Source organism: Podospora pseudopauciseta, assembly GCF_035222475.1.
Source record: "Podospora pseudopauciseta strain CBS 411.78 chromosome 5 map unlocalized CBS411.78m_5, whole genome shotgun sequence".
Lineage (NCBI taxonomy): Eukaryota > Fungi > Ascomycota > Sordariomycetes > Sordariales > Podosporaceae > Podospora > Podospora pseudopauciseta.
In genome coordinates, this window is record NW_026946665.1 from 583,096 (window position 1) to 605,291 (window position 22,196).

Genomic DNA, 22,196 nt, shown 5'->3' on the forward strand with positions numbered 1-22,196 from the left:
ATTGTCATGGTGTGTTTTTTTTTCTGTGTAAATGTTGGGTATCTTATCTGGGCATCTATGTCGTTTTGTGGAGTTGATGGTTGGGCAGACAAGTGGTGCCCTGGTCTGGGAAGATGCCCGTGACGATAATGGGTTGGATATAAGCTTGGTATAGAGAATTATATAGAACTGAAAAAGTAAAATCCAATCGTGGCTATGTACAAGGATTCTTATGGCTCAACTTCCAGCGGCTTGTGAAATCCAAAAATTCCACGGTGACCAAATCCCCAGCCATCCATCCTACGTGTGCCAGTTGCTTGGATCAATTCATGTTGAAGTCAGCAGGTGTGCTCTTTCTGTTCTCACTGAGGGCCGGTCCACGGCCTTTATCTCCCTGCCCGCATCGTCAAACTCACGGCTCCTTCCCCGACAGCATTATGTCGCCTTGGTGTCATGTAAGCTACCCACTGCCCAGAAGTCCAGTCCCAAAGAGGGGAAGGATCCCCGCGGACCCACTGACGCAAATGTTGTTCCCAAACGAGACCATATATCCAGTGGAATGGGTATACCGGGCATAAGTGCTGGTTCCGGTCGTGCATAATGAAAGTCGGTGCGGTCTGATGGAAAGGGGGCTTCCACTCCTGTGAATCACTAGCCACCATGCCCATCGGATCGGTATACCCCGACAGAGTATGCATGTTATGAGGCTGGTGCCATCGGATCATGCTGCTCAAAGTGGTGCTCTTGATAGTCCCAAAGTAACCCATGAGCCATTCTTTTCGGGGCATTTTGAGATCTTCGCAATCCCAGACGGCAATCTCTGCTCTCTCTGTCGGGTATCTGAACCCGACAGCCGCCCAATATTGCGACGTAGCCAAGGGAATCACCAATACCTCCGCAGGAACCTCGGCGCCAAACTCAAGCCAGACTTGGAGCTCATTCCATATCGAGACAGGAACGGCGCCTTTATACGAAAAAGCAAAGAGAAAGATGAAGATACTAAGCGTATCCCTCCAAGGGGATTTGCTCCCGATCGCCATACCATCTTGCCGATTAGCAGTCAAAGATTCGCGCCACTCAGTTACACTGAACCATGGAACTTCTCTTGTTCCAATTTGCGGATAACCAACGTTTGGGGATAAACCGCGCTCCAACAAAGCTCTTAAAATGGGGGAGACGTCCATGAATTGCTGGCTCTTGAATTGCTTGCGCGTACCACTCACGATGCTCGCGAGGGTCAGCAACTTGTGAGAATCGTCGCCCAAGAGACGGGGGTCCTGTAACCTCCACATCACATAGTTCAGCATCGGCGCAGCCATGTCCGTTGCAATGGCAAATAGAGAGCCTGGCTGATTCTCCGGGTGGCAAATTTGAAAGCCATCCCCGCGCATGATCACAAACCAATCTTTGGGCGGCTCCGCGGTAGAAGAGTCGGTGGCCACGGAATATTGCCGGAAAGCGTCAATCTCGTCCAACAAGGTAAATACCCATGAAGCTGGCGGGGCAGTCATGGCAAAACCTGTCTTTGCCAGACATTCTATCATGGCCGGCAACCGCCGCTCCTGCGCAGCCCTCGCATCGAGTTGTTTTCGCGGTGTAAAATTTGTTTGTGTGAAACTCAAGGCTTTGAACTCGGCCAAGTACGTAGTCAGGATCCCTTCCGCTACCCAATCGTCGTCAATTTTCCAATTGGGCGCCAAATCTCGCAGCTCGGTGCACAAAAAGTCGGATACTGAGCGGTGCGTGAAATCCGCCGCGTGTTTCCGGTCCGAGTTCAAGGTCCTGACCTCGATCAGGCCTTTGCACCAACTTTGCAACCTCTCGGCCGTCTGTATTTCTCGTTTCCTGTAATCGTGCTCGTTGGAGCAAAGAGGAACCGGAAAGAGAAAAGGCCTATCCTCATAGTTGTGTTGGCAGTTATCAAACGAGTCGAATATGTAAGAGAGACCGAACAATGTGAGTGCTTGGGACGTGGTCACGTTTTTGGCTGGTGAAAAGTTGTTCGAATAATCCCCGGCAATGCAGTAGCCACGAAGTCGTAACATCATCGCCAGTACGAAGTGCGCTCCTCTGGCATGATGCTTGGGAATAGTCTTGAAGATCCTCCGGAAAAACTCATTGAGTTCGTCTGGTGCTGTTTCGATAAGCCGGTGGATCGTGTGGAATGATGTACTCCGCTGGTTCGGGAGTTCTTCCTCTATAAGCTTCAGTAAGAACACAACCCACAAGAAGACACCTTTGGCGTTGTCGATGATCAGCCGAGTTGTCTTATCCTGACGACCATCGGTGTCTGACAGTGCAACACGCTGGAAATAAGGGTTGGAACTGAGCCTTTCATGTACCAGCGCGCCGATGTCAGCATCAGTGAGATGGTGGAGTGTAATGCGATGCGCACAATGCAAAGCTCCAAGTATCGGAGTTTCTTCTCGGCTTGAAACACAAAGCTTCACGTTCCTGTGTTTTGCCCAGCTGCCTAGCCTGTCACAGAAAGCCCAGAGAGACTGGCTAGGCTCGTCAAACTCATCGAGCCCGTCAATGAAAAGACAGATCTTGAACCGAGCAGATATCTCTTCAGCTGTCAACAGCCTATTGACGGCGTTGTTGATCTGGGTATCTGATATGGTTGGTATCGGAGATTTCGCTAGCGACATTGCAGCGTACCTCCTTGGAGCCCAATGATCCGGAAAGAGTATACTGGTAAGCTCAGAATTGCCCCTGAGTATGTCGTATATTATTCCTCTCAAGAGCCCGCGTGTAGTCTTTTGCTCTGCTGTTCCGATCTTCCAAAAAAAGAAACGCGAGCAAATGAGTTGCTTTGGTGACGGGCCTGAGGCGGCCCAAGACTCAAGACACTGTTGGGTTGTAGAATGTGTGGCCAAGTACTTCATCAGAGTTGACTTGCCAGCTCCAGGTTTGCCTGCAATGTGGTAAATACCCGAACCCGATCTTAACCAGTAGAGAAACTCTCGGGAGGCGTTAACCCTGGCGGGATCCTCGATGTCTGGCGAACTATCGCCACTCTCCACCCCCGACGGCCGCCCAAGCATCCAGGAGAATGTGGTACATGCTGGATCGGCAATCTCTTCGAAACGCTTATCAGCAGTAGCCGGCCTCAGGGCGCCCAAAATAGTCGCCTGATTCATCGACTCCAACGAGGCCTCGGACAAATATATTGCGTCTTTGATCATCTGCAATAGGTCCAACTTCTCGGTGAGCTTTGCAAGCTCTAATGACAGCGCATCCTTGACTGTTTGCAGGTCCGACTTGTTAATTAGCCTAGTAAGCTCTTCTAGTGGATCGAGCTTCTGACTGATGGCTTCCAGTTTTGTTATCAACTGTGGGCTACGTTGCTCGGAGGCTGCGAGCAGCTGTTTTATTACTGAAACATCGTTACTGAGTTGGAGAAGTTAGAGGACAGGTACCTGGCCGGCCGAAAGTGAAATTTAGCGTGTGAGCTTACTTGGTGGTAATTGCAAGTGCGGTTCTCAGTTGGCCCGTTGCCGATTCCAGCTCTTTCTGCAGATCCTGAAGCTCCGACTTGTGCTTTGTGTATTGGGCTTTGGCTTGCAGGGCACTGGCAACCGAAGATGGCTTGCGAGCTTTGCACAGGTCGAGCATGGCTCTTATTTCCTTGATCGTTGCAGAACACCGCTCCGATGCTAATCTCGCGGACGCGTCGAGCCTGGGGTTGGCAAGCTGGCCAAGTGCAGCATCGAACTGACTCATGGCAAGGAGCAGTTTGTCTGTTTGTTTGGTGAAACCCGAAGTCGACTTGTACAGGTCCCAAAGTGTTTTTCCAGTTTTGACAGCAATGTCAACCGTAGAGAGCACGTTGACTGCCAACGAAAAGGCTGATATCGGGTCCATATTTTCGGTCTTTGAATTGAGAGCAGCGCTCAACACGAGATTCGCTGCTTTGCTTGGGCGCCTTTGAGAACTTGAAGAAACCCGACCGAGTGCTGGTCATGATCAAGGTTGGAAATGATTCGGGCAGGATGGAATTTTGGGCTGCAGCCAGCAATGGGTGTTCACAGCCTCAGTTGGAGGCTGTGTGCCTGCATGTAGTACCTATGCTTGGCACGCTTACCTGCATTATACCGGACCTAGGTATGCAGATAACACAAGCCAACGGTTGTTCTTGCTGGTTGATGTCACGATCGCATCGGTCCCATCACCTGTAACCGTTCTACGTGAGTTATTTGGAAGTCGATGTGCAAGCAATGTTAGCTACCTTACCTTACCCACTCACTTCTATGCTCATCATAGTACAGTATATAGGTAGGTACTTCGTTTGCAGGGCTTAATTGAAGTATATATGAAAGTTGGAGATTGTATATGAGGTAGGTATGTGGGCCGGTAGGTGGTATTCAAGATCTGAAGTTATATCTTGCAAGTATCTCTGGGCCTGGATAGGCACCTACAAATATGTAAGCCTAGGTAAGGTAGTAGAAATCGATTCCATTGATGCTGACGTGCCCAATGCGGCTCTAGTACGCTAACACTTGTCAAAGTGAAGGTCCGCTCTTGCCGAGCAAACACCCATCAGGCGGTTCAGCTTGTTTTGATCTGATAGTGATCCAGATGACAGCGGCGTAGATTTCTCACGGGCTGACAGCATGACCTACAATGGCGGCCCAGCCTCGCCAGTACCAATTTTCACCATGCATAACCAGATGCCATGATATGATTCCAGCACCCAATCCCGCGAGGCTGTCACAGGCAACAGCCAAAGCAATGTGCAAAAAAAAAAACACCATTCCACATTCCTCCTCCCCTACCCCTTAGCATGCCACCAAGACATAAACACCACCACAACCCCGCCCAGAACTCATTCCACCACCCTTGACCTCCTTGATCACCACCAAAACAATGCCCAACATCCTCCCAATCTACCACCGAACCTGGGAAACCCTCCGCCCCTGGGCAATCCCCTGGAAACACCTCCCCAAAACCGCCTTCCACAACCCCCCAACCCCCAAACTCGACGATGACAATAACCTCGTCTCCTCCGACCTCCCCGAAGTCCGCCCCCTCGACCTCCTGGTCCCCTACCACCCAGAGCGTCAACTAGGCAAAGAAGTCATTGTCTACACTCCGCCTCCCCCTTCCTCACCCCCCGTTGAACACCCCCAAAACGGCAATCCTGAACCCCGGTGGCGCCGTCACCGTATTCTCCTCCTCGCAATAGCGATCATCCTCGCCGGTGGGATGATCACAGGGGGAATAATAGCCGGTTTCATCGCTACACGCCCACCACAGCAACCGCAACAACAGCAGGGTGGGACTGTGAACGACAATAATGGCCAGTGAGTCGATAGTTCCTCCTTCAGATGAGCATTTGTTGACAACAACAAACACAGATATATCCCCCCCGGCTTCTCCACCCTCCCCTACATCGTCACAAGATCCATCAAAACAATCGAAACAAGGACCCTAACGAAGATACGGACCAAGACGCAGACTCCCCGGACGAGAACTACTTCTGGGGTTGATAGAGTGGTTACCACTCCAACTACTGTTGCCAACGGGGAGAGTGCAATCCCGTCCCAGACAGGAGTGATGTAAACCATGCAACCCCAAGTCGTCATCGCCATCCTCACAGACCATCAAAACTCATGCATGCTCCAAGTTCAAAGCGAATGTCATCATAGCCAATATATACATCTCAACCAACCGTCTTCAAACACGGCGGCCCCGACAGTCGTATATACATGCACAAGTTAGGCAGTCAAACTCATCCCATCCATCCCAACACATTCATCAGCCAGCACCAGCCAGCCGCGTAGCAAGGGCACTTCCCTCTTCTCTTCATTAAATTACAATTTTGCTCCAGGACGCAGTTCAAAAACCATACGTCCTGAAACAGTGATATTAAATGCCCCCTCCCTCCCTCATCATCAAAACACCAAGCTCCGTTCGTGAGCAATCGTGGTCATGTGAAAAAGGCAGATTGGGCTCCAAACCGAAAAGAGTGCCGGTCGTAGGATAATGCTCCTGTCTATATGCCGAGCAAAGCCAGAAAAAAACTTTTGGTCATTGTCGTAAAAAAGAAGCGGCTTGGAGGAAGAAAGCCAGTCATGGTAAGCGTTGCCCCAAGAAAACAATATTGGGGGGTTGCAATAGCTGTCGTATTCCGTCATGGTGTTCGGACAGCTCCTTCAACGGTCAAAGCTGCTTCTCTGTTGCTGCTGCTTGGTCCTCCAGTCGTGTGCCTCTGCGATGCTTTCGATGCGTGGCATGCCGTCAGGCTTGGAGTTGTAGCCGAACCCGGGCATGCTACTCCACCGGTTGAGCTTCTTCTGAGCCTTGACGGGGTCGTCGACTGGGGCTTGCTGGGCGCTGATGGTGGTCGTGTTGGACCTGCTGGTGTTGGCGCTGCTGGCTGTGCTGGATGAAGATCCGGTAGAGTTGGGGGACTGGTAGATGTATTCGCCGTCAACGTAGATTGCGTTGGAAACAAAAGTAGAACGGCGATGACGCCTGCGGGTGTAGCGCTGCTCGAGGCGGAAGAGCTCAATTTTGGCCTGGATTTTCTCGATGAAGCCCATTGTGTGCGCTGATGGTGGTATGTACAGTGGTATGCAGTTGGTGGGTTTGTGGAAAGTAGGTGTAGGACTCGAGATGGTACTCGGAAGACTCGGTAAAGATGGTGGGTTGTTGGAGTTGACGTGCGAGTTTGGGGCGTTTTGCCAAAGATCAATGTTTCGGGTACTCGAGGATCAGCGGCTGGAAGATTGCTTTTTCGGCTCGGGTGAGACAAGTCAGATCGGGTGCTTTCGCGTGGTGGTGGTGGTGGTGGTAGTTGTGGGTGGGTGTGTCGAGGGACGGAAAGACTGGATGAACAGTCTGGAGATTAAAGAATGGCAAGCGAACAGCAGCGTGGTCGCAGTTTATCCAATGTGTCGGATCAGAGAAAGTCGTGGGGTCGACGGGACGGAAACGAGAACGAGAGGTTGGGTTGGGTTGGGGGTGGTTGAAGAGAGAGAGAGAGAGAAAGAGAGAGAGACGAGAGAAGCGGAAGAAACGATGTGACGGGAACATCGCGTGGGGCAGGCCAATCCGCGCCATTCCGAACATGGTGAAGGCTGGCTTCTGTTCTCCACATGCAATTAATCCATCCTCGCGGGGGAATTTTTATGCAGCTCCGCACCACCGCACTGTGCTCCGTGCCCCTGGTGATCACAGATAAAGACGCATGTTCCCAAGCCAGTCTTGACCCCTCTGGGCAAGTCCAGCCTGCCGAGGCTGCTAGCGACGCAGGGGCACAGATGTGAAGGACTGTCAGTGGGACGCTGCTACGACGGAAGGACGGCAGTGCTTTTTCTCGACTGCTGAGAAGTTTTCTCGAGCTGCAGAAGGAGCGAAGAAAAGAGGGGTTATCGAACTGGCAGTGGCTCAGGGGTTTCAGCATTGGGATGGCGGGTGCCAGACGGTTGACATTTTCCCCCGCACTTGACCCCCCAAGAACCCCCCCCAAGCCACTCAGCAACAATAAGCCCGGCCACCCGACCTCGTACCTTAACGAATGTCACCAAAAACGCCATTCACCCGGTTTCGCCGTTCCAATGCCTCGACGTAACATGTCAGAAAGTTAATGCAATCAATCGACATATTCTTTCCACGATTTCGTCTTTCAATCACTGACTGTTCCTCAGCAGCTGTCGCGTGTCAGTCGTCAAATGACGAAATGCCCAAGCTTCTCTGGGCAGCCCTCCTGGCCCCCTGCATCCCACGTGTCGCGCTACCAGTCTTGGACCACAACGCTCGGGACCGCGAATCCACAGCGGCCATCACCAATGAAAGGCCCAGTAAGGCCTCCAGCCGAAATGATATCGAACACGACGGCGCCGCTCTTGGACATCAATGGTTCCCAACATCCGTTGTGGCAGCGGGATGGATCATAACAGCTGCCGTTATCATCGTTCAAGTGTGGTACGGCGCGGTAGGTTAAAGCCACAGAACGACGCATTTATCATGAGACCAGAATTCGTTTTTACTAGATGATCCTCACAGCAATACCGTCCGCAGATTTGTCGCCGCGGGCTGGAGCGTGTGGAAGATCCACGACTGGGTTGCCCTCACAACGGAATCTACTCATCTGGCAGGTCACCTGGGTGAGCCCGCCCCATGAACGCTAATAACAGAGAAATAGTGCCGCTATATAAAAACATGAGCCCCAAGGCGGACGTAAAAGCAGCGCCAACTTCTTGAAGACCCCATCTGCCGGACGGTGGCGGGGAAAGTACAAGACCGATTCCTGTTACCAACGTTATCATGAACATCAGCATGAACACGGCGCCCAATGTTAGGGCATCTTTCCACGTCATGGAAGAAGAAGGTCGATGCTAATCTGGTATGTTGCCGTCTTGCAATTGCTTGTACCACTTGTTAAGCTTTTTGTGGATATCTTTGCATCGGAGACGTTACCGGGTATCCTTGGGGAGCTTGCCATTGCTCTGGACTGGCGGCTCAACAAGCAACATGTCCTTTTCGATCATGTTCAAAAGATTGCGGATGTAGTTGGTGCAGTTGGGGTGGCCGTGTAAGCCGCGTATGAACTATATCTGTGTCTTTAGTGTTGGTTTCCAAGTCAAAGCGGAGTGCTGGACTTGTGGTGACTAACCCGGGTTACGGACGGTTTGACTGGAAAGGCAGCTGAGAAGACGATGGGCGGCTCCCTCGGGCGCGTCGTGTCGAGTTATAGTACGCAGCTTGATAGTCGCCGTCGTGTTTCCGATTCTTTTCGAACTCGCGGAGCAAGCGGATTCCGCCCATATACCAGGTGATGAACTCTAGGTAGATGCAGCCAAGGCTCCAGATGTCGCCAGAGTAGCTCCTAACTTGGTGTTCGAATGTTGATTCAGGGGGATTGTATCGAATTGTTCCCCCAAATGATTGTTTGTCCGAAACCAAAGGAAAATCTGCGAGGCCAAAATCTGATATTCTGAGGGTTTTATCAGTTTCCCCATCTTTATCTGAGGCACAAAAACTAAGATGTTGCTGTCTTTCAAGTCTCCGTGATGTCCCGGAGCCCCGGATAGCCCGAGCCTCGTTCTGAATGATTTTGGTAGTCATTTCTTGGCCAGGTCCAGTTCACGTCTGAACAGGTCAGCATGGGTGAAGCGTGTTCGTCGTCCAACCATGTGTGGCCCATGGATTCGCATGAGCCCACTTACAAGACCGGCACACTCTCTTGCAAGCCAGCGGCGGGTTTTGATGTTTGGTTCAGGCCTGGGATTTGATTTCCAGTATTGTTCAAGGTCGGACTCTGCCCATTCGAACATGAGATGGCATTTGCCATGTATTTCGTAAGTTGCGAGTAATGTTTTTAGGTGAGAGTGCGGCGGCAGCCTCAAGAGCATTGGCGTCATAATTTCTTGCCGAAAGCTTTTCTCTGAATAGAGCCTTTTAGTTGTGAAGGAGTTTCCGTCCTGGATTCAGCGTGACATTAGTACCCTGCCTCTCCTATTAAAGCCGAGTCATACGTACATTTGGCTTATCGTTGTAAAACTCGTGGTGTCCATCGTATATTTGGACCTTTAACACTTCTCCATAGCCCCCCTTCCCGACTAGCTCTTGGGTTCGAAACGGTAGAATCGTGCTCGAACCCAATCGGTAGTGTTGGACTGGCCTGTTTCCCACGCCACGTGAGAAGACGGGTGCTGAGAAAATCGCCTGAGACTGTATAAACTGATTCATATCCACCCTTGTCCATCCGGTAAAACACCCGAGCGGTTATATTTGACTGTTTCGGCGAATGCTCCATCCCTCTTGAATAAAAGGTAGATCGTCATCACAAACCCCCTCCTTGAGGAACAGCTCGATTGCACCGGGCTTCTCCATCTTGACGAGAATAGCAAAGATCTTTCGGAAGGTCTTTTGAGGAGGTGGGTTGCCAGTTGGACATATCTGATCGCTGTGCTCCATAGCCCGTTGATTGGCTGTCGCTTTCTGAGTACAATTCCGAGACTTGAGATGGTATTTCCCTAGTTCCTTCGCGACCGAGCTTTGGGTGATGAGTCGTGCAAGTTCTTTCTTTGAATATATATCCTTTTGCTGCGGCGTTGGCTTCATGGTGTGATATAGTTTGCCGCATAGGCTCTTTTCGCGTGGTACCGCCCCCATGCTGAGTGAGTTGTTCCGGATACACTGAAGAAGCCTTTCCCCGCCTATCACACACCAATCCAATATAAATGTGTTCAACCAATCTGCAATACCTGCAGATATGGCAGAGGTCTGGCAACGTCAATTAGGAGAGCAATATGTAGGTAGGTAGTCAGTGACCGACTGGATACCTGACCTGAGTCGATGGTGTCGGTTTTGGTCAGGCGAACGAAGTGAGGTTGATCATTGAAACCGATCAATGTGTCCTGCGCCCCCTGAATTGCGCCCCTTACCCCCCTGTCCATGTGAGATGGCGGCCCGTACGGGATCTGGTGCGGCATTGATCAAGTCGTGCTTTCGGCTTCGTTTGGATCACTTTCAGTATTTGGGAACTAATAAGAGCGTTGGGATAAGAAAGTGGTTGACGCCTGACTAAGTGCCTATCCCACGCCGCAACCTCTCAATTAAGCCTAGTTCAAAATAGGCAATACATGCAGCTGAGCAAATATCTAGCTGAGTGCAATAATCATAACGCAGCTCCAAAGAAAGGTTTCTTCAAATTGAACATGGACAGACACTCTGAGTCTCGCAAGTGTATTGAAGTGCACCTAGACAGAATCTAATGTCTACAAACCTACCTTACCTAGACTGTTATTTCACTTTCCCGCTAATCTGTTGACCCATTCGGCGATGTTGGAGCTGTTTGGTAGTTACTATCAGTGCTGAGATTGCTTGGTGTGTTTTGAAGAGCAAAGGCAGCCATTAGCCAAGTCCCAGAGTCCAGCGGAATGACCTCGCTATCGTTGTGTTCGAGTGCCATCTTCCAAGCCTTATGAAATATGCTGTCAGTCCAGGGCAATTGCTACGGTCTATTGGTTTGCGAAAAGGTATACTTACGGCTTGATAACCTTCTCAACGTAACTGGAATGAAAGTCCACCATTTCCCTGTTGTCACCTTCCCACTTGACAGTCTCATCGAGGCAGAACTCAACAGCCTTTCGAGGCCAGATAGATAAAGATCTTGAATGTATATCCCGCAGCAGCACGGATTTATCGATATCGACCCACGCGCCATCCTTCCACTTCTGATAATAGGGGGGTTCTGGTGCGGAGCCCACGACTTGAAAGGGTGTAGTGCAGATTAACTCTGCGAGGGTCAAACCAAGATTAACGAGCTTGGAATCGGGGTGGTCGCAGGGTTGGAACCCTTAGCGAGATCCCAGATCTTGATGGATCTGCGAAACCATAGACTCATGGCCCTGACAAGTGCCTAGGGTATGCAATGACATGGCTATATTTTCGCCGATCCCGTTTTCCACACACCGAATGCCAGAGCAACAGATATCTTCGGTCCAATCACACTCCCACAGAACGATGGCCCATTTGACCAACAAGAGAATAAGATCGGCACGGTCCTTTTCCCATGCATGGTAAATACGGGGCTCATTGAAAACTCCATTGCTGAAGAGATTTCTTAAGGGCTCAGTTGTGTCCCGCTCCACCCCATTGCTTCGAGTCACTGTTGGATTGCTGGTAGCAACGTGGTTTGGCTCAAATATCGTGTTGATCCAGTCCTACGGGGTTGTCTTGGCCTCTAGATTGTAAAGAAATTTGGCGTATTCAGGAACTATAACAGGTCTCAGATTGTTGGCAGCCCGCTCAAGGATAGAAAGAACATTGACAACTCTTTCAAATTCCACCACTCTTCAGTTCATCCGCCGCCGCGAGACTCCGGAGTTCCAACTGCCATATGAAGTTCCTGTCCCGCTGGCGTAAAGCGCAAAGATCGCGTCCAAACACAGCTAGACAGGTCAGCTTTATTGATAAAGAGGGAGATGGGAATGGATCTGGCTTTGAGCCTACCAGTCTGAGTCATTTCGGATCAGACACTTCCTTCAGGTTCGTCATACTCTTGGTGAGTTGCTCAATGCTCGTTGTTAGGGTATCTTCGCTGAAAAGGGCGAACCTTCCCCTTCATCCTCCCTTGAAAATGGCCCTCGAAATTGCTCCGTTGATCCCTCTTAATGCTCGAAAAGGTTTCGAGGTACTGGACTAGCTTCTCAGTGTAATCCTCAACGTCTTTCAGATGGCCTTTGATCCGCTCGGAGTCAGCGCACCATAATCGCTGATAGATTTCCGGACAATATTTCTCATGTTGAATCCCAGGATGCCAGCGCATCCTTTAGGCCACCAAGCGTGTTAAGCATCGTCCTGAAGGAATGTGGAAACAAAACAACACTGTGGCGCTTGGCATTGAGGGTCGCCAATGTGCCCGTAACGAACCCGAGCAGTCCAAGGAAAAGCCTGATTGCAGCTACTGGTGTCACAAGTTCAGGCATTGTTGTGTAAGAGAAGCACTCGAGTCAACGGAATTGAATTAGGTACGTAGCAAAATGAGAGAATAACAATGGCGGAAAAGAAAACCCGATCGACCTCGGTCGCAATTTAAAACATCGCTGTTGTAAAAAGAAGCCAAGGTACCTTACCTTTCCTACTTAGTATCCGACTCTCTATTTAGGAGCTCAGTTGCTTTGCCTGTCCAGTCAGCTTACGTGTCGCTCTTAATAGAAGTGCACTTCTGCAGCCACATCACCCACAGATAGATTCGTGAGCGGGGGGATGTCAAGCCCACCACAATAATCCAGTCTCATGCAGAGGGCGGCTGCGCATCTTGATAGGAAAAAATTCCTGGGTAGGTAATATTGATCATGTCGGCTGCAGAAGTGCGGTTCTGTGGGGTGACGAGGTGCACAATTCAGTTGCCTCAGTATCTGTAGCCCTGTACCCAGACCCAGCCTGCTCCTGTCCGCGGACCATCTTGAAGAAGAGGTAGTTCTCAGGGTCCTTCGACCACTCCCTCTCACCGAGCCTTATGGCCTCTTCTGATTTCTCTAACTTGTTTCCCCCATCTGACCCTCACTGCATTTTGACTTGAGATTGACCAGGTGTACGATAATGGTGCCTGACAACCCAAGTTATTTTGTCATTGCCTCTTACATCATCTTACTTTACCTGATCGCCTCGCAGGACACAACGCCTTTTCCATAGACGAAAGTCAATTCTTGACCATTCATCATGGGCAAATCTCTGAAAGAGATCTTGGTCGACATCCAAAATGAGGTGAACGAGCTGCAACTTGCAACAACACCGTTATCTGGCAACAAGGAGGTGCCTATGCCGCTATCTGAGTGTTTCGAACATATTCAGACAAAAGTCAAGGAAATAGTTCAGTGTGACCGGAGCACACTCGACGGCTAGTCTCGTGGTTCAGTAAGTAAGATCGGGTTGCATACATAGGGAACACCCGCTGAACAATTTGCGTGGCCGAGAATAAGCCCCGCACTTATCGCTTTTCACTTCATTCTTCTCCCGCCCAGTCCTGTCAAAACACAGACAACCTTTTGCATCACTTTCCAGACAGTCTGATCGATCTACACAATCACCACACCCCAGCTTTTCTCAACAATGGATGTCGAAGCGCTGCTGCGAAAGAGGTCTTCCGAGGTGTCGATCGAAGTGTTTGATCCTGATCACTATCACTTGCTCGTCAATGCTATTCAGAACATTCTTTCAACAGAGCTGGCTGAGTTGAGCATAGCGCAGCTGATTGATGGCGTTCCTTTGATGATGTGGGTCTTTGAAGGCCGCGATGTCTACTCGAGAAAGGCCACCCATTGCTTGAACACGAGAATCTTTGTGAGGGTGCCCTTGATCAAGCGCGGTTATTTCGCGACGCATTTGACCCAGCCATCCTTCAGTTTTCCTCAAAGGTAAACCTCTATAATCTTGAAGCAGCATCCTACATTGTGGTACACTCTAACTCACCCACCGGGCAGATCATGCAAGCATATCAGATTTCTGAGATTGGGTTAGGGGAGTTCAAGATGAGGTTGGTCGAACTGACCGCCGTCGCGGTACACAACCTAGCGGTTCTTGTATACCAAGGACATCCAAAGTTTCACAGCCAGGAGGAAATCGACAAAACTGTATCCTGGACAGTTCCGCCTCGATGGATAGAGGACGATGGACTTAAACTGCGCTGGGAGAAAGTCATTGAACCCCACCCAACACTCTTCTATCGTATTGATTATCTCGATCATGACCGCTACACCCATGGTCTTGCCGATGTAGTTGGCTACTGGGCAGAGGATCGCAATTTTGGTGGTGTCGTTCTGTTTGAGAAAGGCGACTATCCAGAGTTACAGGAGGCTTTTGATGAACTCACAAACTATGAATCAGAGGAATCCTTCGTCGTCACTCTAGAGTATGACGAAAGGGGCTTGCCAATTGTCACCAAGAGCCCTAGGGACCCAGGGGCTTCAGAAGACAACATGTCCCAGGCATCAAGTGGCAAGCGTAGGAAACTTGAAGATGGATCTGGAAAAATACCGCCGGCGCCCTCTGAATTACTCTTAGTCTCGCCGCCTTCACTAGGCTCACCACCCCCTTTGGACTCTCCGCCGCCCCTTAGCTCACCTCGTCTTTGCTCGGCAGAACCACTGGAACTATCATCTTCACCCGACGCAAGTAAGCAAGAAACACCTCTACCACAAGGTGCTACGAAGTCGACAGCAAAGCCTGTTCCGCAGTCACCGAACTCACTCAAGCTAAGCAGGAGAAGCACCAGGCTCAGAGAGCGTCTCGCTCCATGACAAGGATGCCACTGCAAATGTTGACATTGAGTCCAAGGAATAATGACAGAGTCAGATATTGTGGACGCTGGGTATTTCAAGAGCTCTGAGGGGACCAGGCTGACGGATGCAACTAATTCTAAGGACTAGAAAGGCTTTATAGGCCAATCAAACAGATATTCAGATACAAGCGCCAAGCATCTTCCACATGTGATTCAACCTGCAATTCAAGCCCTGTAAGCATTCTCCAATAGCTCTCCTGTACAACCAAACGCTCTGACCAAATGCTTCCCTGTGTACCTAGCTAGGTATCTCGTTCATTGTTTTCAGAATCAAGTCTCGCAAGTCTGCTCTCCACAGTCAGGGTCGGCGTCATCAATGCCCTCACGGGGGCCCTGGAACTCTTTCTGGCAGATCAGAGACCAATACACCTCCTATCATCAACATCAGTGCCTGACTAACAAACTTCTCGACTAAGAGATTGAAACTTACCGCAGCGTAATAGGCGTAACTGTCAGCATTGACCCGAGCCAAGTCTTTCGGCAACCGATCATAAACGGCAACCGGGCCATAGCCAGGTTCATCATCAGGATTGTCAACAATAGATCCGAAGGAAGACTGGATCATGAGGTCATAGTGGAGGTACTCATGGAGGAGTGTCATTCCGAGGGTGTTAAAATGCTGTAATGAGTTAAGTCAATAAAAGCTGATCATGATGAACACCAAGAGGGAGACACTTACAAAGCTGACATTATCCGCAATATCCCCCCCATCCTCAGCACAAGCAGCATAGAAGTCCCTCGCATCCTCATCCCCACGGTCTTTCCCCTCAAGATCACCAATAGCCTTCTTGTTGAAAGCACGAGGGCAAACCACGATAAAAGGCTGCTCAGTATTGTAATCACCCGAGTACGCCAGTCCACGATCACCGCAGGCATTGTCAAGATCGGTAGTTTGCACGAGGAAGTTCCCCAGCATGTCATGACCTTCGCCGTCATTGTTAAGGTCTCTGAAGATTCGGGTAATTTCCTCACGGTCTGCCGGGTCAAAGTAGTGGGGATAGATTGTCTCGTCGGTTTCAATGAAGGACAAGACGGCAGAGGTCAACTCGATGGCGTCTTTGAAGGCGGTTTCGACTTTGTTGAGACGGTTGGGGACGGGCTCTTCGTCCTCGGGGAAGTCTTCTCCTGTGTTGGGCTCAGCCCGCTTGGAGAGGGCTCTGATGCCGGGCTTGGGGGTGGAGGGTAGGACGCTGGCGTGCGCCAGGGACAGGCTTGAAGCCAGAAAGAGGGTGCGGATGAGGTGCATGGTTTTTGGTCAGTGCTGAAGAGCTGGATGAGGGAAGGATGTGAAGGACTGTGTGAATGCACCGTCTGCTTTGGACTGGCGGTGGAGAGAAGTTATATGCATTTCTTCTCACCGACATTATCGATATAGAATACCCGTCTGTCGGCCGGACATTGACAAGGCTGATGATCAGACAGAGACTCCTGTTGTCTGGTTCTGTATGACATGCTGAAACAGGCTTCGGCCATGGCGGATGTCAGCTTGCTGGGTGAACCTCATGGTTCTCGCTGACTGCGCCGCGTCTCATGGCATGAGTTGAAGTGGCATTTGTTGGTGGCCATTGTGGTTGCTCATCTTCGTATTGGATGTCTCTGTCCAGGAGGAAGCTGTGGCGACGTCATGGAGTGAGCTTTCTGAAGCTTTGGATAACTGGTCCGGTGAGATTACCGGGATGGAAACCTGTATTCGATTACACAAAATGCGGGGTCTACTAAGTGGGTGCATAAACCGTGCCACGCAAACCGTTTCTTTCTTTTTTCTCCTTCCTTTTACGCTGTGCCGATGACCCGAGTATTTGAGTCTCACCGACGGCATCTTTTTTCATCAGCTGAGTATTCTGAGCAACTCAACACTTTCAGCTTTCACATCTATCCTTCTCAGCCCAGATCAAACAACCAGCGGCTTTTGACCTATCTTACCTAAACCGACTTACTGCGTCACAATCATCAACCTTCATCGTCTTCAACTCTTTAACCCAACTGCAATACCATCCAACGACACAACACACCAGCAAACATGTCCACCACAACCCCCACCACCACCAGCCCTCCCGCCAAAATCCACATCACCATAACCATCACCCCAGAAACCCACTCCTTCACCACCAACCCCCTCCCCCCCTTCCTAACCCTCTCCCTCCTCACCCACCACCCCACCCCGATAACCCTCTGCACCTTCAACCGCCCCTTGGCCCTACCCTCCGCCCTAACAAACCGCACAATAACAATCCACTCCCTCCCCTCCCGCCAAAAAATCGAAACCTGTCTTTTTCAAGTCAACCGTTCCCCCGTAACCCGCGTCAGAGGCGATTCAGACGAGCAGTTCTACCTCACTTTACTCCCTAACACTCCCACCACAATCTCAACCCCCTTTGGGAGAGGTGGAGGGGTGAATAAAATCCGGCCTGTGCCAAAGGCCATCGCGGAGAAGGGGTGGGAGGTGGATGAAGAAGGAAGGGAGAGGAGGGTAAGGAGGTCGGTGCAGCCTACTGGTGTTGATGGGTTGGAGCCGGGGTTGGAGTATGAAGTTGGTTTGGATAGGGAGAGCCTAGATGGGATGTGGTGGGCGCCGGTGGGGAGGGAGGAGATTTTGGTTGAAGGGGGAACGACGGAGGGGAGGTATATGGGGGATTATAGGGGGTGGGTGAAGGGTGGGGTTGAGTGGGTTGTTGAGGGGGGGAGGGTGAAGGTGGAGGAGTAGAGGGGACTTTAGGTCTTGGATTCCCATGGGTTTGGGGGTTTCCGTGATGGGGCATCATGAATTCAACCATGCGTTTCTTTTTGTATTGGCAGGGCCACTGCTCAGTGTATCCTGTGTTGTTTCGGCCTTTTCATTCTTTTCCTTTTAATTGTGGGTTTATCATGAGGATTATGAATTCATGTTCAAAAGGTGGGGATAATCCTGGAACTCAGATAGGAGAACAGGCTGTGGACAGTATAATAGAGACTGTGACAAAGTATCAAACGCTACAGCGAGAGATACCTCTAACATACCTCTCGACTGAGGCTCAAACTTCCGAACTGCCGTAGCTTACCTATCTTCAAAAACCAACGTATTGAAAGCCTTTTTGAATCCTTGAAGGCTTGTAAAGTATCTTTAGAGGGCTCGTTCCCAACTGCAGTCTCCGTTTCTTCACCACGGTGTTTAGGGTTAGCCAGGGTAGCTCATGTTCTCCAACGAGACCACACGTCCGATAAGCTTCCCTCAATCATTTAAACACGTGATGAAACAATAACTGTGGCTGCTTTGCCAATTACAAAAGCTTTACATCCACTCAACTATCGTTCGGTGGCAGTGACTGACAAACCCCGCAAAGGGTCGGAGAGGTCTTTGGACTTCACAACATACCCTTTTATCCACAGGCCGTCATGTCTTTTCAAAGGGCCAATGTTGCAGCCAAATCACCGACCTGAAGCCCCATTCCGTTTAAAATTCCTTCAAGTTCGCGATAGTTGCCGTCTTCTCCTCGAGGAGAGAAGGTCTTTCACCGCAGGTCCAGTCTTATCGATTGAATTTCCATATACTGACGTACATTCGGAATCCATCTCGAATCAACCCCCTCAACATTCTGTCGAACCCTTCGTGCAAGATTTGCGGGAAGATTTTGGAGGTAGTCTCGTTTTACCTGAAGAGCCAACACGAAAGAGATGAGTGGTTCATACCTAACCACAGTAAGGAGATACCCATCTGCACTTTAAGGGGCAGGATGATAGTGCTTGCGGATACGCTTGGCCTTTTAATTTCAGTAGAATTCAGTTGCTGACTACCTTCCCATGATATAGAAAATCAGTGGATTAGGCACGTATGGTCACCTAGTTTCGGATTCGGGGTGCGAAGCTCACTAGTCTTTCTTCAACTCCGAGTATGTAACGCGTCAGAGGCTTGGGCACTCGGCAACGGTGTCCTTGAATGCATTCGCCCGTCCAGCCTGGAAACGGATGAATTTCCTAGCCCTCGAGTTTGACGACACAAAAGAAAATCGGGGATCAACAGACACAAGTCTGGCATGCTTATCAAAAGGCCGACTAGACAGCGTGACAAGTCTCGATCGTAAAGATATCAACTTCGACCAGGTGAACTCTTGGAAGCATGGCTGCGAAAGAGCCCACGGCGGAAAGTGCTTGATCAAGGGTGACCCTCCCCAGTCCATGGCGTGGCTTATTGACACCAAGAAGCGATGCCTGGTACCGGCAAAGGCCGAACTACAGTATGTTGCGTTGAGCTATGTGTGGGGACAGGTAGCGATGCTCAGGACAGAGCGCGCCAATTTGTTGGCTCACCAAAAGGACCGTGTATTTGATCGGTTAAGAGTAATGATGCCTGCGCCTATCAACGATGCTATTGGTCTGGTCCCTTTGATAGACGAGAGATATTTATGGGTCGACTCGCTTTGCATCGTTCATGAAGAAGGCTCAAAATATACGCAAATTCGGGATATGGCCAAGATATATGAGAACACTCGACTTACTATTGTAGCTGGCGATGGCCTAGATGCCGACCATGGCTTGCGCGGTATTCCCAACGTTTCTCAGCCTCGACGGTTGCACCCCGAACTAGAACTCAGCGACACCATCTCCGTGCGTGCCCCACAAAATCTTGCACTGGAAGGAACCACATGGGCACGCCGTGGTTGGACGTGGCAGGAACTCCAGTTTTCACAGCGACGGTTAACATCTGTTGACGGGTCTGTTTGGTGGAGGTGTGCAGAATCCTTTTTCTGTGAGGACGATGTCTTCGCTGCGCGTGATTACAGGACGACAACCGAGTCGATTAGGAGACCTGAATAAACCTAATCTAGATAACGTCTGCTGGAGTAGGGTGGGTGTGGGAGCAGCAAGTCTGACCGACCTGGGAAAGGACATTTCGACATTTAACCAACGCTCATTGACATATGACGAAGACGCTTTGCTTGCTTTCGAGGGAACCCTAGCGATCTATATTGAACATCAGTTTCCACGCGGCTTTCTTCATGGCATTCCTGTATCATTGTTGGACTCTGCGCTACTCTGACACACTCAGACAACCGTACCGTTCACTGAAGTACGGCAAGCATCCAGTCACTCCCGGGAGTGTCCACCTCGTTGGGGTTGGTCTGGCTGGAAAGGTAAAATTCTGCAGTATTGGGAAGGGGGTCTCCTCGGGCAGGACAACGTTCGACCTCCACAACAAACCATATCGATCCCCACATGGAAACTACGTTGCTCCGTCACTTCTATCCCTGTCAAAATTCCCCCTCAAAATGACTAGTACAGTTAGAAAAAAGAATACATGGGTAACATTAGCAACCTCCCGCATGGTTGGAGGGTTGCTCAACATCGAAAGTTCCTTGTCCACCAAATCAAATAGAGCTTAGTGCAGAGGCCAACCTACTACGCCGACTCTTTTTCCAAAAGAGCAACGCCTATGTCCAAAATCAAGCTTCCTATCAGAACTTAGATAGGGCGAGTGTCGAGCAGATTGGTTATATCCCTGGAGTTGGCTTACCGACCACTTTTCTTCGTCATCCCGTCCCCTATGGAAGACACCTTTAATCGTCTGTAGCACAAATACCGCAGCCTATAGGGAGATAGATTTGTGCCTTGACGCAACAGGGGCGTCTTTGGGGTGACAAGGAGCGCAGATTGATGCCAGAAGAGCTTGGGAGCACAGAAGAGCCATTCGACCTATATCAAATGTTTCTCGAGCTCCCCCTTGTACTTCGAAACTCTGAAGACCAAGAAGTGGACGAAATTCGACCGCATAGCAAAGAGGATAACGAATTGCTGAACTCCTGGAGGAATGAGAAGAAGGATGGGGATGAGACCATAGGCTACCCGTGTGACATTGTGGCGATCTCACGTGGTTACAAGGGTGATTTTCCGTTGAATGACGATAAGGACATCTAAACCTTCTATAACGTTCTCTGGGTGGAGTGGATCGATGGGGTGGCATATCGACGGGGTGTGGGCCACGTGATCAGAACAGCATGGGAAAGTATGGAGAAGGATGCGGAGCTTATTCTTGGGTAGCAGAGGCCACTCGGGAACTGAAATCTGTCTGTATCTTTCTCTATCATTATCATTTGTTTGACATCAAGTACGCGATTGGAAGACTGGATACAAATGCGATTTCAGCATGTCAGCAGGTTAATTAGTAGGTAGAAACGCCAGGCTGCAGGAAGATAGCTCATGCCAGCTGAACACTCCCATCTACATGATTCTTTCCCTCAGAATCCCTGCCGCGCAACCTGAGCCTGAGCAGCAGCAATGGTCCCCTGAGCATTCGGATCAACAAAGCCACATCCATTCTTCCCATTTTGGAACTGAGCAGCCTCAGCAGAGCAAACCCCCACGCCATTCGCATCAGCGCAACACCCTGAAGCGCAGTCGGCATTGTTGACGCAGCCCCCAGTGATGAACTGCGAGCCGTTTCCCTGCCCAACGTTTCTCGCACCGGCATTGTTGGGTGTGATTTGTGCCATGGCAGTGACGACGACTAAGACCTCGTTAGTAAAAGTCAAAGTCCTGTGGAAGGCATGTCACCTACAAGCCAGGAGGGCAGTTACAGTGATGCGGACCATCTTGGAAGCGGTGTTAAAAGTTGGATAAAAGGCTCACAGAGCTGATGCCGACACCAGGTCGTTTTATGAAGTGAATCGGATGAAGAGATGAGATGATGGAAGCATGAATGATAATAACTCCATTTCCCCGGATTTGCGACGCTTTATGTAGTCGATGTTTATTGCACTTCTTCACTTAGAGGACGACAATCACTTCCCATCTGAAAGACCGGGAACGATGCGACTGTCACTGCTGCGGATCATACTATCGTCCGGACAGTTGTGTCAACAGTGCTCACAATGCGATCAAGTAATACCGCCGATCTAGTACCTACCGAGTCAACAAACCATTGCCGTCCGAAATGCCTTGGTGTTGTGGTAGTAAGCGGTGACAGGTGTGGTTTGATCATCCCAGCCCCTGAATCGGCAATAGGGGTAAAATGCTTGGCATTGATGGTTTGACAGCGCACATCATTTATGCATGGGGGCTTTGATTATGTGGAAGTCACTGATCGGTTCGGATGCCTTCGTCCTGAACAAATTTCTCTTTTGGTGCTTAAAGTGAAAAGGAAGGTATTGCCGATGGCAAAGTTTTGTCAGCGTCTCGGAAGTATGGGTTTGCTTTGTCCTCATGATCAATGTCTGAGAAAAACCCAGCTCAACAAACTGCCTTGTTCAGATCTTGATGTGTCGACCTTTTCAAGTTTCGACGCCAATAATTCACAGAGACCACCGCCCCCAACTCTATATCAGCCATCCAGCCCCGTGGACCGAAGGATCAAGCCTGCAGAAGCCACAGGGTGGAAGCCAACAGCAGCCTTTGCCTAACCGCTCGCCTCGAATAAATATGATGGAACTGCGCATGTACAAGTCCCGAG

At 50.2% G+C, this 22,196-nt stretch overlaps 7 protein-coding genes across 7 annotated transcripts; 3 read left to right on the plus strand and 4 right to left on the minus strand.

Moving 5' to 3' along the window:
* Positions 1-132: 132 nt before the first annotated feature.
* On the minus strand, positions 133-3,954 carry QC763_507830 (uncharacterized protein). Its single transcript, XM_062913370.1, has 2 exons — positions 3,440-3,954; positions 133-3,372 (listed from the first exon to the last, which is right to left on the minus strand). Exons 1-2 carry the CDS (start codon positions 3,844-3,846, stop codon positions 366-368), a joined length of 3,414 nt encoding a protein of 1,137 aa, XP_062764775.1. The 5' UTR covers positions 3,847-3,954; the 3' UTR covers positions 133-365.
* Positions 3,955-6,137: 2,183 nt separating this feature from the next.
* On the minus strand, positions 6,138-6,527 carry QC763_507840 (uncharacterized protein; the record flags this gene model as incomplete). Its single annotated transcript, XM_062913371.1, has 1 exon — positions 6,138-6,527. One exon carries the CDS (start codon positions 6,525-6,527, stop codon positions 6,138-6,140), a length of 390 nt encoding a protein of 129 aa, XP_062764776.1.
* A 7,021-nt stretch (positions 6,528-13,548) lies between these two features.
* QC763_507860 (uncharacterized protein) lies at positions 13,549-14,778 on the plus strand (the record flags this gene model as incomplete). The annotated part of the gene is made up of 3 exons (XM_062913372.1): positions 13,549-13,804; positions 13,879-14,610; positions 14,699-14,778. 3 exons carry the CDS (start codon positions 13,549-13,551, stop codon positions 14,776-14,778), a joined length of 1,068 nt encoding a protein of 355 aa, XP_062764777.1.
* On the minus strand, positions 14,748-16,415 carry QC763_507865 (uncharacterized protein). The gene is made up of 3 exons (XM_062913373.1): positions 15,456-16,415; positions 15,207-15,395; positions 14,748-15,148 (listed from the first exon to the last, which is right to left on the minus strand). The coding sequence occupies exons 1-3, from the start codon at positions 16,020-16,022 to the stop codon at positions 15,047-15,049; spliced, it is 858 nt and encodes a 285-aa protein (XP_062764778.1). The 5' UTR covers positions 16,023-16,415; the 3' UTR covers positions 14,748-15,046.
* Positions 16,416-16,796: 381 nt separating this feature from the next.
* Positions 16,797-17,480, plus strand: QC763_507867 (uncharacterized protein; the record flags this gene model as incomplete). The annotated part of the gene is made up of 1 exon (XM_062913374.1): positions 16,797-17,480. The coding sequence occupies one exon, from the start codon at positions 16,797-16,799 to the stop codon at positions 17,478-17,480; it is 684 nt and encodes a 227-aa protein (XP_062764779.1).
* A 1,448-nt stretch (positions 17,481-18,928) lies between these two features.
* Positions 18,929-19,567, plus strand: QC763_507870 (uncharacterized protein; the record flags this gene model as incomplete). The annotated part of the gene is made up of 2 exons (XM_062913375.1): positions 18,929-18,987; positions 19,033-19,567. The coding sequence occupies 2 exons, from the start codon at positions 18,929-18,931 to the stop codon at positions 19,565-19,567; spliced, it is 594 nt and encodes a 197-aa protein (XP_062764780.1).
* A 1,202-nt stretch (positions 19,568-20,769) lies between these two features.
* On the minus strand, positions 20,770-21,491 carry QC763_507880 (uncharacterized protein). The gene is made up of 2 exons (XM_062913376.1): positions 21,306-21,491; positions 20,770-21,254 (listed from the first exon to the last, which is right to left on the minus strand). Exons 1-2 carry the CDS (start codon positions 21,337-21,339, stop codon positions 20,986-20,988), a joined length of 303 nt encoding a protein of 100 aa, XP_062764781.1. The 5' UTR covers positions 21,340-21,491; the 3' UTR covers positions 20,770-20,985.
* Between the last annotated feature and the right edge of the window lie 705 nt (positions 21,492-22,196).